At 46.8% G+C, this 14846-nt stretch overlaps 1 protein-coding gene across 2 annotated transcripts in view; it reads left to right on the forward strand.

Annotated features, from left to right (window-relative positions):
* The window catches only part of LOC132396783 (1-phosphatidylinositol 4,5-bisphosphate phosphodiesterase gamma-1-like), a 256980-nt gene that overhangs the window by 120917 nt on the left and 121217 nt on the right, over nt 1-14846 (forward strand). For both annotated transcript variants that reach the window (XM_059974696.1, XM_059974691.1), the window contains one exon: nt 13874-13967. In XM_059974696.1, coding sequence (XP_059830679.1) covers nt 13874-13967 — 94 coding nt within the window. The remainder of the gene's footprint in view (nt 1-13873; nt 13968-14846) is intronic.

Here is a 14846-nt window from a genome sequence, read left to right on the forward strand (position 1 = left end):
ATCTCCTTATCGGATGAGCCATCCATTTGTCCTATGTACTCCTTCTGAGATTGGGCTTGAGGAGATTCAAGCAGGAGCGCAAGGGATGATTGAGGAGCAACATTGCTGGTGAGTTGTTGGTTGTGGAGTGTGCTGCATTGCGATACATGCAAGGAGGAAATTGGCGAGTTTCTGATTCAGTGTCAGTGTAGTGTGTTCTGCTGACATTGTTTGCAGTGCATTCTGTAGACTCGGGACAAACCTTTCTGTCAAGCCATTTGTAGCTGGGTGGTACAGTGCAGGTGCAATCTATCTAATGCCATTGATTTTCAGGAATGACTGAAACTGTTCCACCATAGACTGTGGTTCATGGTCACTGGCTAAGTGCTGTGGAACACCAGTCCTTGAGAAGAGCCTTCTCAACACATCAACAGTGTGCAATGCTGCAGTGGATGCTATCGGGAAAACTTCTGGCCACTTTGTAGCTCCATCCACTACCACCAAGAAATTTGTGCCCATGAATGGTTCAGCAAAATCTACATGAAACTTCTGCCAGGGCATTGCAGGTCATTCCCAGGGATGGAGTGGCACTGCTCTTGGCACCTTCTGGATGTGTTGTCATCCCGAACAGTGTATGACAAAGTGCCCGATCTGCTGGTCTATCCTAGGCCACCAGGCAGTTTGGAGTCAATGCTTTCATTTTGACCACACCAAGGTAACCAGCTTGGACGATGCAACAACTCTAAACCCCATCTGAGGCAAGTTCATCCCGGTGCTGGTAAAACTGGAGCAGCTGGACTTCCTGCTGCACATTCCAGCCACTTTGGGAGACAGTGTGAGGCCTTTTATGGATTCCTTTTGGATTGTCTCTGCCCCAAGGGGGAGACATTCAATTTGCATTAGTGAGAGTACGTCAACGGGGGTGTACTTTTTTGTAAATGTTTCAGGTACTTCCTTTTCCAAGGGTAAGCGGAACAATCTTTCCATGATTAGTTGTCCTCTTGAATTTGATCTTGTCATTGTGTCCTTCAAGAAACAGAGCCCACCTCTGAATTCATGCTGCTGCTATTAGTGGCATGCCCTTCTGTGGATTGAAGATGGACACCCATGGTTGATGATCAGTAATGAGGGTAAACTCTCTTCCATTCAGGTTCTGGTTGAAATGCTTTACACCCCAAACCAGACACAACACCTCTCTATCAATCTGTGCATAATTTTTCTCTGCAGTGGTAAGGAATCATGATGCAAAGAATATGGGACATTCAGATCCATCACTCATAATATGTGACATGATAGCACATACACCATAAAGCAAGCTTCACTGGATTATGTGGATCATAGTGTGTGAATACAGTGTCTGATGTCACCATTTCTGTTGTCACCATTTCTGTTGTCTTTTGGAAAGCTACCTCATACAGCTTTGTCCATTGCCATTTCTTCCTGATCTGTAGTAACGAGTTCAAGGGATGGAGCACAGTAGCCAGGTTGGGCAGGAACCTGTTATAATAAGTGAAATATCAAAAGAAGGATCATAATCCTGACATGTCCTTTGGCCTTGGGGCATCCAGCACTGAAGTTTCACAACTCAATTGTGTAATGCTTGTGCTTCAGTAGTGTGGCCACAGTACGTGATGCTTGTGTAACCCTTACCCAACAGGCTGGTATATGTCTAGGGGAAAAAAGGAGATCCAGCCACTCTCCAACCCACCTCCCGTACACGCAGGTGCTGTGAGAATCGAGTTTACGCCTCGAGCCCGCCAACAGTATCAAATCCACAACAAATACCGTTATGAAATACACTTTAAAGAGTTTACTAAAATTAAAAAGAGTAGTAAGCAATACAATATATATACACGAGGAAAAAAACAAAAGGCGCCACTTATCAAAGTTCAGTCTGCTTAGTGCACTCGTTGGAGCTCAATCAACGAACCAATCGACCCATCCGGCCGTCGCACCTGGGACCACCCCGGTGGTCTTACGAGCAGTCCAGCACACGTCCACCTTCTTCAGTCTCTTCTTCGGCCTCTCCCCCAAAAACCCGCGAAAACCCCTCCCCCAAGTTCCCAGCATCACAAGACACAATGACATTCCCCATTGATTAACAAATGAATACAATTACCATATTAGCCATTCTAAAGTGAAACAACGGCTAGAGAAACACTTATCCGACAAAGAAACATTCCTACTTGTAACAAACCAAAGAGGCCATTTTGAGTAACATACCCAGGACATTGTACATTCTCTCCCCACCAGCAAATGTCATGCCCTCATGGCATTACTAGAGGTCCCCAAAGCTTCTTGCAACACACAAAACCCAACCCAGGTGCAGAAGGCAATGACATAACTACCCAGAGCAGTAGAAATCACACTCGGTTCTCCCGGTACCACATATGTCAACCGCTCCGGGGGGCGCCTAATCCTCTGAGATCTCCATACCCCTTCTGCCCCACTGGGCTCCCTCGTCACCTGCGAACCCACTGTCTCGGACACCCCAGGTCTACCTGACAGACCCGCACCCCCTTCCTCACAGGGGTCCTCCCTCACCCGAGATCTCTCCGGCTCACGCTCAGGTTCCACCCTCTCTCCCACCAATGTAAGCTGCCTCTCCATCTGACCCTCAAGACCTTCCCTCCTCTCACCCAATTCAGTATGGGAAGGGCCAGGAGCCTCCTCTCCTGGTACTGGAGCACCAGCGAATGGGAACAGGACCCACTCATCTGAGTCGTCCTCCTCTGAATCGGTAGCCATTCCCGAGTGAGGGACCTGTCCCCGCTCTTCAGCAGCAGGCTCTTCCCGTTCTCTGCTCCCTCGCAGAGTCCTTGTACTGGGCGTAACCTCCCACTCGGGCTCCTTATCCACCTGCACCGCTTGACCCAGTGGCAGCAGGTGATTCCTATGGAGTACCTTGATAGGCCCTTTTCCATCCTCGGGTTTCACCCGGTAAACTGGCAGGTTCGGCATCTGGCTCTCTATTACATAGGGGCTGGCCGCCCATCGATCTGCCAACTTGTGCTTACCAGGGAGTCCCAAATTCCGTAAAAGGACCCGGTCGCCCGGTAATAATTGTACAAACTTCACCTTTCGATCATACCGCATCTTATTCCGCTGATTTTGTTTGGTAGCCGCCGCCTCGGCCAACTCGTACGCCCGCTGTAACTCCCTCTTCATGTCGGACACGTACTTTAGATGGGACTTCCCGGGAAATTCACCCACTCCACCTCCAAAACACACGTCAATGGGCAACCTCGCTTCCCGCCCAAACATCAGATAATAGGGTGAATACCCTGTAGCCTCATTGCGAGTACAATTGTAACAGTGAACCAATTGTCCAATATGACGACTCCACCTGCTTTTCTGCCCAATCTCCAGCGTCCCGAGCATATCCAACAGGGTCCTGTTGAATCTCTCTGGCTGAGGATCTCCCTGTGGGTGGTAAGGGGTAGTCCTGGATTTCTCAACCCCAAGCATAGTCAGTAATTCCTGGATAAGGCGGCTCTCAAAGTCCCGCCCCTGATCACTATGGATTCGCCTGGGAAGGCCGTAATGCACAAAGTACTTCTCCCATAACACCTTCGCCACTGTCGTCGCCTTCTGATCCTTGGTGGGAAATGCCTGAGCATAGCGAGTGTAATGATCGGTGATGACTAATACATTCGCGGTGTTGCTGGTGTCAGGCTCAATTGACAGGAAATCCATACATACCAGGTCCAGAGGTCCCGCACTCTGCAAGTGCGACAGTGGAGCTGCCAATGCTGGCAGGGTCTTCCTCTGGATGCAACGACGTCATCCCCTACAGTATTCTTCGACGTCCCCCCTCATCCGGGGCCAGTAATCCATATGTCTTTTCCACCCCCAAATGTCCAGAATTATCATGTAAGGCCTGGAGTACAGTCTGGCGATACTCCTCCGGCAGGACCAGTTGCCAACAGCGGAGTTGGTCCGGAGGCGTCGTTACCCGGTACAAGATTTTGTTCTTTAACTTCAACCGAGACCACTCCTTCAACAACAGAGGCACGTATGGGTGTTTCGCCTTCTCAGCCAACGCCCCATCCCCCTTCTCGACCACTCTCCACACTGTGCCAATGTCTGGGTCATTTTGCTGAGCAGTTGCCACTTCCCCCGGACTCAGTTCCGGCAATTGTTTAGTCCCCAGAGCGGTCAGGTCACAGTAAACTAGGGGTATGGCGTCGTCAAAAACCCCCAAATGGTCCACGGCTCGTTCCAGCCTCCCTCTTCCCTCGGCCTTCACGGTGATAACAAACTGACACATCGCCTTCACTCCAGGGGCAGGGACATTCTCCCACTCCTCGTCCCCCTCCTCCTCCCCCGGCTCCCGACGAGACGATGCATCCGCATCGATATTCTTGCTTCCGGGGCGGTACCTCAGGCTGAAATCATATACCGACAATGCCGCCAGCCACCGATGTCCTGTGGCATCCAGCTTCGCCGAAGTCAAAATATAAGTGAGAGGATTGTTATCCGTTCTCACCTCAAACTTGGCTCCGTAAAGGTAATCGCTCAGCTTGTCCACCACCGCCCACTTCAGCGCCAGGAACTCCAACTTGTGAGTGGGATAGTTTCTCTCCGATGGCGACAAGCTTCGGCTGACAAAGGCTACCGGCCTCAATGCTTTGCCATGCTCCTGGTACAGAACAGCCCCGAGACCCTCTTGGCTGGCATCCGTGTGCAGCACATATGGCTTCTGGGGATCGGCAAAAGCCAACACCGGGGCCTGGGTCAGTGCCCTTTTCAAAGATCGGAACGCCTCTTCACATTGATCATCCCATCTCGAGCCAAAAGGTTCCGCCGGGTTCCAGTATCCTCCAGCATCCTGCCTCTGGTTCCCCGTCCTCTTCTTCCCCACCGGGGGATAGCCACACAACAGCTGAGTCAATGGGTAACACACTTTGGCGTATCCTTTCACAAATCGCCCGTAATACCCACAGAACCCCAAAAATGAGCGCAGAGCACCCACTTTCTGGGGTCTCGGCCAGGTGGTCACGGCCTCTATCTTGGTTGGATCAGTAGCCACTCCCTCTCGCGAAATGATATGGCCAATGTATTTAACCGACGACTTGCAGAACTGGCATTTGTCCAGGGAAAGCTTCAACCCTTCTTCATTAAGCCGGCCCAACATCTTCAACAGTCTCTCCTCATGTTCCTCCAAAGTCGATCCAAACACTATCAAATCATCCAGGTACACCAGCACCTCCAACAGATTCATATCCCCCACAGTTCTCTCCATGAGCCTCTGGAAGGTGGCTGGGGCTCCAGATATGCCTTGGGGCATTCGTTCGAACTGAAAGAACCCCAGCGGGCAGATAAAAGCGGTCTTCTCTTTATCGGCCGCACTCATCGGGATCTGGTAATACCCACTTCTTAAATCCAGCACACTGAACCACTTTGCACCGCTCAGGCAGGCCAACGCATCCTCGACTCTTGGGACAGTATATTGATCAGGGACAGTTCGCCGATTCAACGTCCTGTAGTCAACACACATGCGCACTCGCCCATTCTTCTTCCGTGCCACCACTATTGGGGACGCATAAGGACTTCGAGACTCAGCTATGATTCCGGCCTCCTTCAACTTGCACAAGTGCTGTCGCACGTCCTCAACATCTGCCGGAGCCAGCCGCCGGGATCTCTCTCGGAACGGGGTGTCCTCCGTCACCCGGATGGTGTGGCGAGTGCTTTTGGAGCAGCCAACATCAAACTCGCCCCGAGAAAAAACAGCTTCCATCTTCAGCATCTTCTCCACTAGCCTGCGTTTCCACTCCGGCGACACTGGGGAATCCCCGAAGTTAAAGGCTTCAGCGGTCAGCTCCCTTCGATGCTCCGATCCCTCCCCGTTAGGGGTCCGCACTGGTGCGCTGGACATTACCGTCACCGGGAACAGATGTGCCAGCGGCATTCCCCTCTTAAAGGTGATTTCTCTTGCCGTGGTGTTCCTGACACTTATAGCTATACGCCTCGCATGTACCACCCCTGGTCTCTGCACTTCGGGCCTCACCAGCGCCCCCGCCGGAAATCGTGTCTCCCCTTCAAGATCGTCTGGGGCGTCTACTAACAGGGCTTCTCCCGTCGGCACTCCTGGGAATCTGGGGGTCCCCATCACTAGGGCTACCTCCCCGGGTCGGATCACCTTGGGCCTTGCCTGCGTACACCACACCGTCCCTCGTTTACACTCCGGGTCCAGCCCTTGGGAGGCAACCCCTTCTGCGAACACTGCTCGAAACACTGGATGCACCGAGAGGGTCTCCAGAAAGTCTTCCCCCACTTTCTCCTTACAAGCTCCCAGGAGCCGTCGCACAACTGGGGAGTTAGTCCCCACCAGGAGGGCAGCACCACCGGTTTCCACCGGGTCAGGACATACCAACACCAACGTCTCAATAGCTTCCGACACTCCCACATCGCCCTCCGAGAACTCCAATCTCACCGATAGGTACCCATCGTACGGGTAGTCACCCTCGCTCACACCCCAAATCTGCAGGGCGTCAAATGGTGTTACGGGCAAATGCTTTAAATGTTGATTGTAGAAAGACCGGTACAATAAGGTCACCTGCGATCCAGTATCAAGAACGGCTTTTGCGTAAACTCCCTCTATCCGTAGACCCACACTGGCACGGGGTCCTACCAGCCCATCCGGAACAGAGGCGTGGGCACCCGGTGGTCTTCCGGCTGATCTCTGGGAACGTGTTCCTCCAGAGGCTCCAGTCCATTCCCTCACTGAGCCTCTCCTAAGTTTCCCCGACACCTCTCCCTTCTTAGTCGCAGAGGGGCTTGTCCTCCGCGGGACTCCTTGTCTCTCACAATCCCACCTAAAGTGACCCTCCTCTCCACAGCTATAGCACACCCTTGGCCTTCCACAGTCCCGCCTGAAATGCCCCTCTTTCCCACAGTTAAAGCACACACTGCCGGCCGCCCCTCCTCTCCCAGGACGGCTCCTGCTCCCAATCCACTGCACTGATCGCCCCTGAGAGTAGGTACCTCCCCTGTCCCTCCCCTCCAAAGGGGGTTCCCTACTCCCCGGGGGTTTGTCATTCCTCCACTCAGCCACCACTTCCTGTATCGCTGAGGATCGCTCCCGTAGGCCCGTGCCCCTTTTCCGCCCCAATGCTCTCTCTTCCTCTCGCACCTCACTAATCAGTTGCCCGAAGGATGGAGGGGGACCTTTCCTATAAGCCTGCCGGATAGTCCATGCCACCTTGTCCTCCTCCAGAGAGCCACTGAATAGCTGACTCATCCTCACGCTAGCCACGTCAGTCGCCTTCACTACCCCTCGGCGCCGCAGCCCCGAGAGCATCCCCTCCATCCTAAATATGTACTCGGAGAGCTTTTCCCCTCTCCATTGTTCCAGGCGTTGAAACTCTGCTAAAAGCAGCCAGGGTTCCCCTGACAACCCAAACGCTCCCTCCAAAACTTCTAGGCAGTCCTCCACTGAGGCCCCAGGCTTCTCAGCTTTCAACTCCCGGATGGTTTTGGCTGCTAAACCCCTCAAACTTCCCAGCAATCGCTGCCTCTTCTCCTCCTCCGAGCCTGGCCACTCCTCTTACATCAAAGACGTATGCTCGATCCAGGTCTCATAGTCTACCTCCCCGTCCGGAGTAGGCTTGGCTCCGGAGAACACCTCCAGCTTCAGCCGTGGCCTCTCGGCCACCCCCATCAGGGAATTAAGTGCGGCTGCCAGCTCCGAGGCTTCCACCCTACCTGGGGAGCGGGGCTTAGTCACGACTCCCTCCTCCCACCTCCCTTTACTAGTGTTGGGCACCTCTCTGGGGTCCACCTCTAGCTCTAGCTCCTCTGATGTCTCCTCAGCCTCATCCTTGGAGAAGGAGTGGAGCCCCCACAGCCCCTCCTCCCCCGGTACACTGACCGTCGCCGGCAGTTCCACCGTCCTGACTTCAGCACTCGTATGAACCAACACCCAGCTAGACTATACCTCTTTACCACACCGTCTAGCTACCAATCCTGCCCAATACCCTTCACCGAACTTAAACCCCTCACTATCGCGTCTCCCGAAACTCGAACATCCACTCCGCTCACTACGCATGCGTACTGTACTGGTACATCTTCAAACTGGCACCAACAAACAAACTTGTCTCTGTCCATCTCCGCTCTGCTGCCTGCGCGATTCCACAGCCCCTGACAATCCAATCCCGGACGAGCACCCCACAAATGTAACCCTTACCCAACAGGCTGGTATATGTCTAGGGGAAAAAAGGAGATCCAGCCACTCTCCAACCCACCTCCCGTACACGCAGGTGCTGTGAGAATCGAGTTTACGCCTCGAGCCCGCCAACAGTATCAAATCCACAACAAATACCGTTATGAAATACACTTTAAAGAGTTTACTAAAATTAAAAAGAGTAGTAAGCAATACAATATATATACACGAGGAAAAAAACAAAAGGCGCCACTTATCAAAGTTCAGTCTGCTTAGTGCACTCGTTGGAGCTCAATCAACGAACCAATCGACCCATCCGGCCGTCGCACCTGGGACCACCCCGGTGGTCTTACGAGCAGTCCAGCACACGTCCACCTTCTTCAGTCTCTTCTTCGGCCTCTCCCCCAAAAACCCGCGAAAACCCCTCCCCCAAGTTCCCAGCATCACAAGACACAATGACATTCCCCATTGATTAACAAATGAATACAATTACCATATTAGCCATTCTAAAGTGAAACAACGGCTAGAGAAACACTTATCCGACAAAGAAACATTCCTACTTGTAACAAACCAAAGAGGCCATTTTGAGTAACATACCCAGGACATTGTACACTTGGTTTAAAGAATTCACACTTGTTGGCATTGTGCTCTGAGCCCATAATCTTCTCATCTTTTTAACACTATCTTGGAGATTTAGGAGATGTCCTTTGTCATCCTCACCAGTAACAATGATGACAGCTAGGAAACTCTGAGTGCCTGGGTAGCTGTGGAGCTCCTCGTCCATAGCTTTCTACCAGAAAGCAGGCACAAATATTTCTCCAAAAATAAGCCAATTTTAGTGATAAATCCCTTTGTGAGTGCTTATGGTGTGAAACACTTTGTCCGTCTCCATCTATAGGTAGGCCACAGCTAAGTCCACTTTGCTGAAGTAGTTCCCTCCAGAAAGGTTTGCAAAGATGTCCGCTCTCCTGGACAGAGTGTACTGATCGACTTTCAGTACTGGGTTGATAGTGACCGTAAAATGATCTCAGATCCTGACAGACTCATTCTTTGTTGCTACTGGGAATTCTGGTGTTGTCCATTGGCTCCACTCAACCTCGGAAAGAATTCCTTCAGCCACTGAGCAATCTAGCTCATTGGCAACTTTATCACGGATGGTATAAAGAGCCAGAAGGGCTTTGTAAAACTTGTGTGTTGTATTTTCATTTAATATTATCTTCTCCTTGATATGTTTGAGTTTTCCAATGTCTTCCTTGGACACTGCTGTTGTATCATTCTGTACCTTTCTTATTTCACTTTCACTTGACTTGATTGCAGGGGATGTGGCATGCAAAAGGTGAATGGATTACCAATCAAGTTGTAGTTGTCTCAGCCAGTCATGGCCCCACAATGCTGGCCCCCCTGCTTTTAGTACATACAAGTTCAATGTGGCTCAGTGGTTGTTGTATTTCACTGCTATGAATGAGGTATTTTTTCCCAGTATAGGTTCTTCTTCACTGGATGTCTGCAGGCTTCAATTCAATTATCCTTGAAATGCTGTTCACACTGTTTTTTTTGGAATAACTGAAACATCCAAGCCAGTGTCTAATTCCATTTTAATTAATGCTTGTCTATTGTTAATTTTCACATTGTACATCTCAAGGCTATTCAGTCCTATGTCACTCTCATCATGATCAGATTTTTTATCAACAGCATGCAGATTGGTGCTGTATTTGAAACTGCAGCTTGACTTTTTTCGCTTTTTCTCTTCCTGGTGCAGTCCATTTATTTTTGTCTGCCCAACATGCTTATGCGTGTCCTACTTTGTTGCATTTTCTACAAGTTTTGCCTTTAAACCTGCATTGGTCTGCTATATGTAAGACCCTGCCACAATGGTAACACAATTTATTTGGCCAGGCAGATTTCTGTTTAAATGTTGCAATTTAGTTCATGTTTACTTTCACTCCTGACTGCATCTCTGTCTGCTGTTTCCATTGAGACAGTGGTTTCAATTGCTCTTTTAAATGTGAGTTGTGCTTCAGTTAGGATCCACTTTTGAATATTTGCTGTAAGACTCCACAAACTAACCAATTTCTCAGTGCATCATTAAGACCATCTCTGAACCGACAATGAATTAAATTTGGCCAGGTGTGCTGTAATAGACTCTCCTTCCTTTTGATTCCACTTATGAAACCTGAAGTGTTCTGCAATCGACAATAGTTTCACTTCGAAATGTTCCTGCAGTACTTTCACAATATGAGCAAAGGTCATTTTGGCTGTTTTTGCGCATTTTACGTCACTCCAGTTACCTTTTGTGTCATTGAATGGGTTTGACTTTCTGATGTAGCCAACCGTTTCTACATTTTAAAAAAAAATTTAGGATGATCATCACACTGTTCTCACTGTATATGAACCCATGAATTTTGTCCATTTTCTGCCTTTTTAAAAATTTGATCATCGCTGTCCATTTTCTGAAGGAAAGAAAATGTGCTGCGCTTTAAAAAAAACTTGAGCGTCTCACTGCACTTTTTAAAAAATCTCAAATGTCTTTCTGTGCTTCAACAGGTAGGTAGTGGTCTTGTGTTCATCTTAAGACTGCCTCATCACCGCTGTTGTGCTTTATAACTTCAAAACTAATCATAAGAAAAATACGGGGAACCAATGGATAAACGTGTGTACTTCATTTTTACTTTATGACACTGTGGCATAATAACATATGCCATTCACGTACTTTTACATATAACCTGTAATGAATTATGTAATCAACAAAGAATGCTTAATCAAACAATATTTTTACAATATTACTGAAATATTAGATTTAGTGGTTAGTGCAATGATATTACAGCTCCAGTGATCCAGGTTCAATTCTCTTCGCTGTCTCTTACCTCCCTGTGCCCACTGATCTTCCCAGTTAGTAGATCAATTGGTCACATGCCTGTACATGGGCAGTGCAAGCTCGTTGGTCCAGAATGATCAGTTAATGTTCTGTATCTCTGAATATAAGTTTAATTATCATGGCTCCACCAATTTATTTTTGGGAAACTAATGTGAGGGGATTCCTTAGCGATAAATGGAATATACTTCAATTTCTGATGAAGTATTTCAGCCGTCTTAAGCTCTAAGATCTCTTATGATAGCTAAATCCTATACTAAGGAAGATATTAAACCATCTGTGAGCTGCACCATAACATTCAAGACCAGTTCATCCAGTATACTGCTCATTAACTTTCATTGACCAATGCCTTACTCTTAAAAAAAAATTCACTCTGTTATTGGAGTCCCTTTGTAACCCTGCTCCTCCCTAACCCTAACTCTGTAATCTCATCCAGGCCTACAATACTCCCAGTACTTTCAATGCCTATGACACTGGCCCCTTGTGCATTCCTTAATTCCTCTGCTTACCACTGATATCTGTGCCTTCAACTGTCTAGCCTCTAAACTCTGGAATTTCCTGCTTCAACCTACGCATCTCCACAAGCTTGCTATTTTTTAAGATGCTCTTTAAAACCACTTCTTTGACCAAGCTTTTGGTTGCTGGTCCTCATGCCATTTTCTTTGGCTTAATGCCACCTTTTAGCTGTTTACACTCCTGATAATTACACTGGGACATCACAGTACATTAAAATGCAGTAATGTCTTTTAAATAAAATGTTCCAATCAATGAATTTATGACAAAACTGCTAGTAACCTTCTCAGAATGTTTTTTTCTTAATGTGTGGGAAGTGTGAAAATACACAAAGCCGCCCGGAACTGGCTCTGGGCCTCCAAATTTAAATTCAGTTGTTAAAAATCTGAAAATAAAAATATGGTGTCAGTAGAAGTATTCATAAAGCAGGAGGATTGTTGTAAAAAACCCATGTGGTTCATACACACTCTGAGAAACTGGTCTGCTCTTCTTAGCTATGAAGCCAATGCTGCACGATCTTCCTTTCCCAAGAAGTTTATCCCTCGATCATAGCATTAGGTGTGTTATAGTGGAAATGAACACCAGTTGTTGCCATGTAGCACTGGATTAATTTTTAGGCTGTTGACTCCTTACTGAAATCTCAGCCATTTTGTTGTATTTCGGCAACCAAAGGTGGGCAATATGTTCCGCCAGGCGGGGAATCCTCTTTCTCAAAGCTATTTGAAAATCACCTGCAATAATTACAGAACATGTTAGAAACACTCGGCAGGTCAGGAAGGGTGTTTGAAAAGAGAAGCACGGTTAAAGTTTCAGGACAAAGGCTCTCTGTCAGAACTGGTAAAAAAAAAGATAAAATAAGATCATTTTCAGTTGCAGGGAGGGTGGCAGGTAAAACGATAGGAATATCTGAAGGCTTATGCAATGGTTAAATGCTTTTCAGCTGGTTTTACTCTACGTCAGATATCCTATTTCTTTTTTCCTAAATACTGCCCCACTTGTCGAGTATTTCCAGCGTTCCTCTTTTAACTTCTAATTCCAGCATCTACAGTTTTTTTTAATTTATAAAACTATTACCATTAATGTAATACTGTATATTGAATTAATGCCACCTATTGAAGATCATCTCAGATGAAGAATGGATGTTAGGACTTACATTTGTGATGTAGTTAAGGGAACTTAAATTTCAAACTTCAAGGTAAATTTATTATCAAAGTATACTATCCTGAGATTCATTTTATTGCAGGCATTTACAAGGAAAAAAAGAAATTCACAAGAATTTGATGAAAAACAAAACCTGACTAGACAAAGACTGATAAACACCAATGAATTAAGATGACAAACGGCAAATGACAAACAATACTGAGATCTGCTGTGACTGCAAATGTTATCCCCTGATGTTTAGTGGCCAAAGTAGATTGTTCTATTCAAATCCACTACTACTTCTCCTTTAATAATTAAAAGCTAAAAATGTTTAAATAAATAAAATGTTAAAAAGTGGAAATACTCAAAAGGTCAGGCAGCAAATGTGGAGAAAGAAAAAATTTTTATATAGGTGACCTTGTGTTATATCAGTTCAGGTAATGGAATTTGCCATGATGAAATTTACAATTCTCTACCAAAATATTTGATACAAAATAAAAATATGAAATTCATATGAGAAACTGTAAGTTAAAGAAAACAAATTTTTGATTTCATTTTTGTCAACTCACATTTCTTGCTGCATGCACATGCAACAGGGCTTTGCATTATGGAAAACAGTGACATGGACTATTTTCTAGGAATACAGACTCCCTGTAATACAGGGGTCACCTTTATTCCAGACTGGTGATCTTTCATCCGAGAAAACATAAGCCTGGATACCGGAAATCTAAAATAAGAAACAGAGCCATTTCTGTGAAAGATCATTTATCTGAGACATAAATCTCTTTCTCTCTTTCTTCAAAGATATTGCTTGAGTATCTTCAGAGTAGCTTCAGCAATTTTCAATTTTATTTCTGTTTTCTAACATTTGCAACCTGGATAACTTCACTCGCCTCAACTCTGAACTGAACTGATTCCACACTCTTAAGTACTGTACAATTCATGTTCTCAGTATTATTTATTTATTGTATTTGCACCATTTGTCTTTTGCACATTGGTTGTCAACCTTTCTTTGTGTCTAGATTTTCACTGATTCTGTTGTGTTTCTTTTTCTACTGTGAATGCCTGCAAGGAAATGAATCTCAGGGTAGTATATGGTGACATACTGTATGTAGTTTGGTCATGAATTAACTTGGAACTTTGAATTTTTTGCTTTTAAATTTTAAAAAAGGCATTATGATGTTAAGGAATTTCTTTATCTTCAGCATTCAATGAAGATGACACCAATATGTGGATAACTGGTTTGAACTGGCTGGTGCAGGACACTCAGAAGTCCCCCACACCTCTCCAGGTAGAAAGGTAATGTGTGATTTTCCTACTTTTACCTCCAAGGTTTCCAATATTGCTGCAAATTTCAAACTGATAGGTTGAAATCTGTCCAAAAAGTGTTGTGGTCCTCAGTACCTTTTGCTACATCTGTTGCTGCAATGTGACATTCTGTTGTAAAAAACCATGAAGCCAACAAGCTCTTGACTTCTGATTCCCGACCTGTGCTTTCTTTGATTCCCTCTGACCCCATTAATTTTCACCATCTCCACCACCACCCCTCCAGTTGCACCCCCACAACTTCAAGTGATCAATCCTCAGCAGATGCCTCAGCTTCATACCCTCGTGTCCACATATTATTGAATTTTGGGCCTAACATGATGTCTAAGTTTTCTTCTACCACTTCGGTCACTGTGTTCATATCTGTGGAAAGGAGTTTTCATCTCAGACTGATGGCTCTGTCTTCCGACTTCTGTCTCCTGATCCTCCTGAATGCTACTGTTGCCATGAACCCTTGCTCTCTTCTTTCTTTTACCCTCTCTTCTTTGTAATTTAGTAACCTGACATTCTTGACTTCTCTGCTCCAACCTTCTCCTTTTGAACATACAGTACTTCCTGCAGGTCAAGGCGGTGCTGATGGAAGCTGGCCAACCCAACACAATCTTGCAGCGGCTAACCTCAAGCTCTCAGACACATTCTTGTGCCTCCCTGTGGCCCATGATCCCACCAGTCAACGTATCCCAGGCTCTCACAGATCTTATTTCATCAGGACATCTTACGTCCTCAGCATCCAACCTGATGGTGCCTCAATCCCACACTACCACTTCTACCTCCTACCAAAGATCCACATACAAAATTATCTCAGTAGACCTATTGTTTCAGCCTGATCTTGTTGTACCAAACAAGTACCAA

This window comes from Hypanus sabinus, chromosome 1, assembly GCF_030144855.1.
Source record: "Hypanus sabinus isolate sHypSab1 chromosome 1, sHypSab1.hap1, whole genome shotgun sequence".
Taxonomy (NCBI): Eukaryota; Metazoa; Chordata; class Chondrichthyes; order Myliobatiformes; family Dasyatidae; genus Hypanus; species Hypanus sabinus.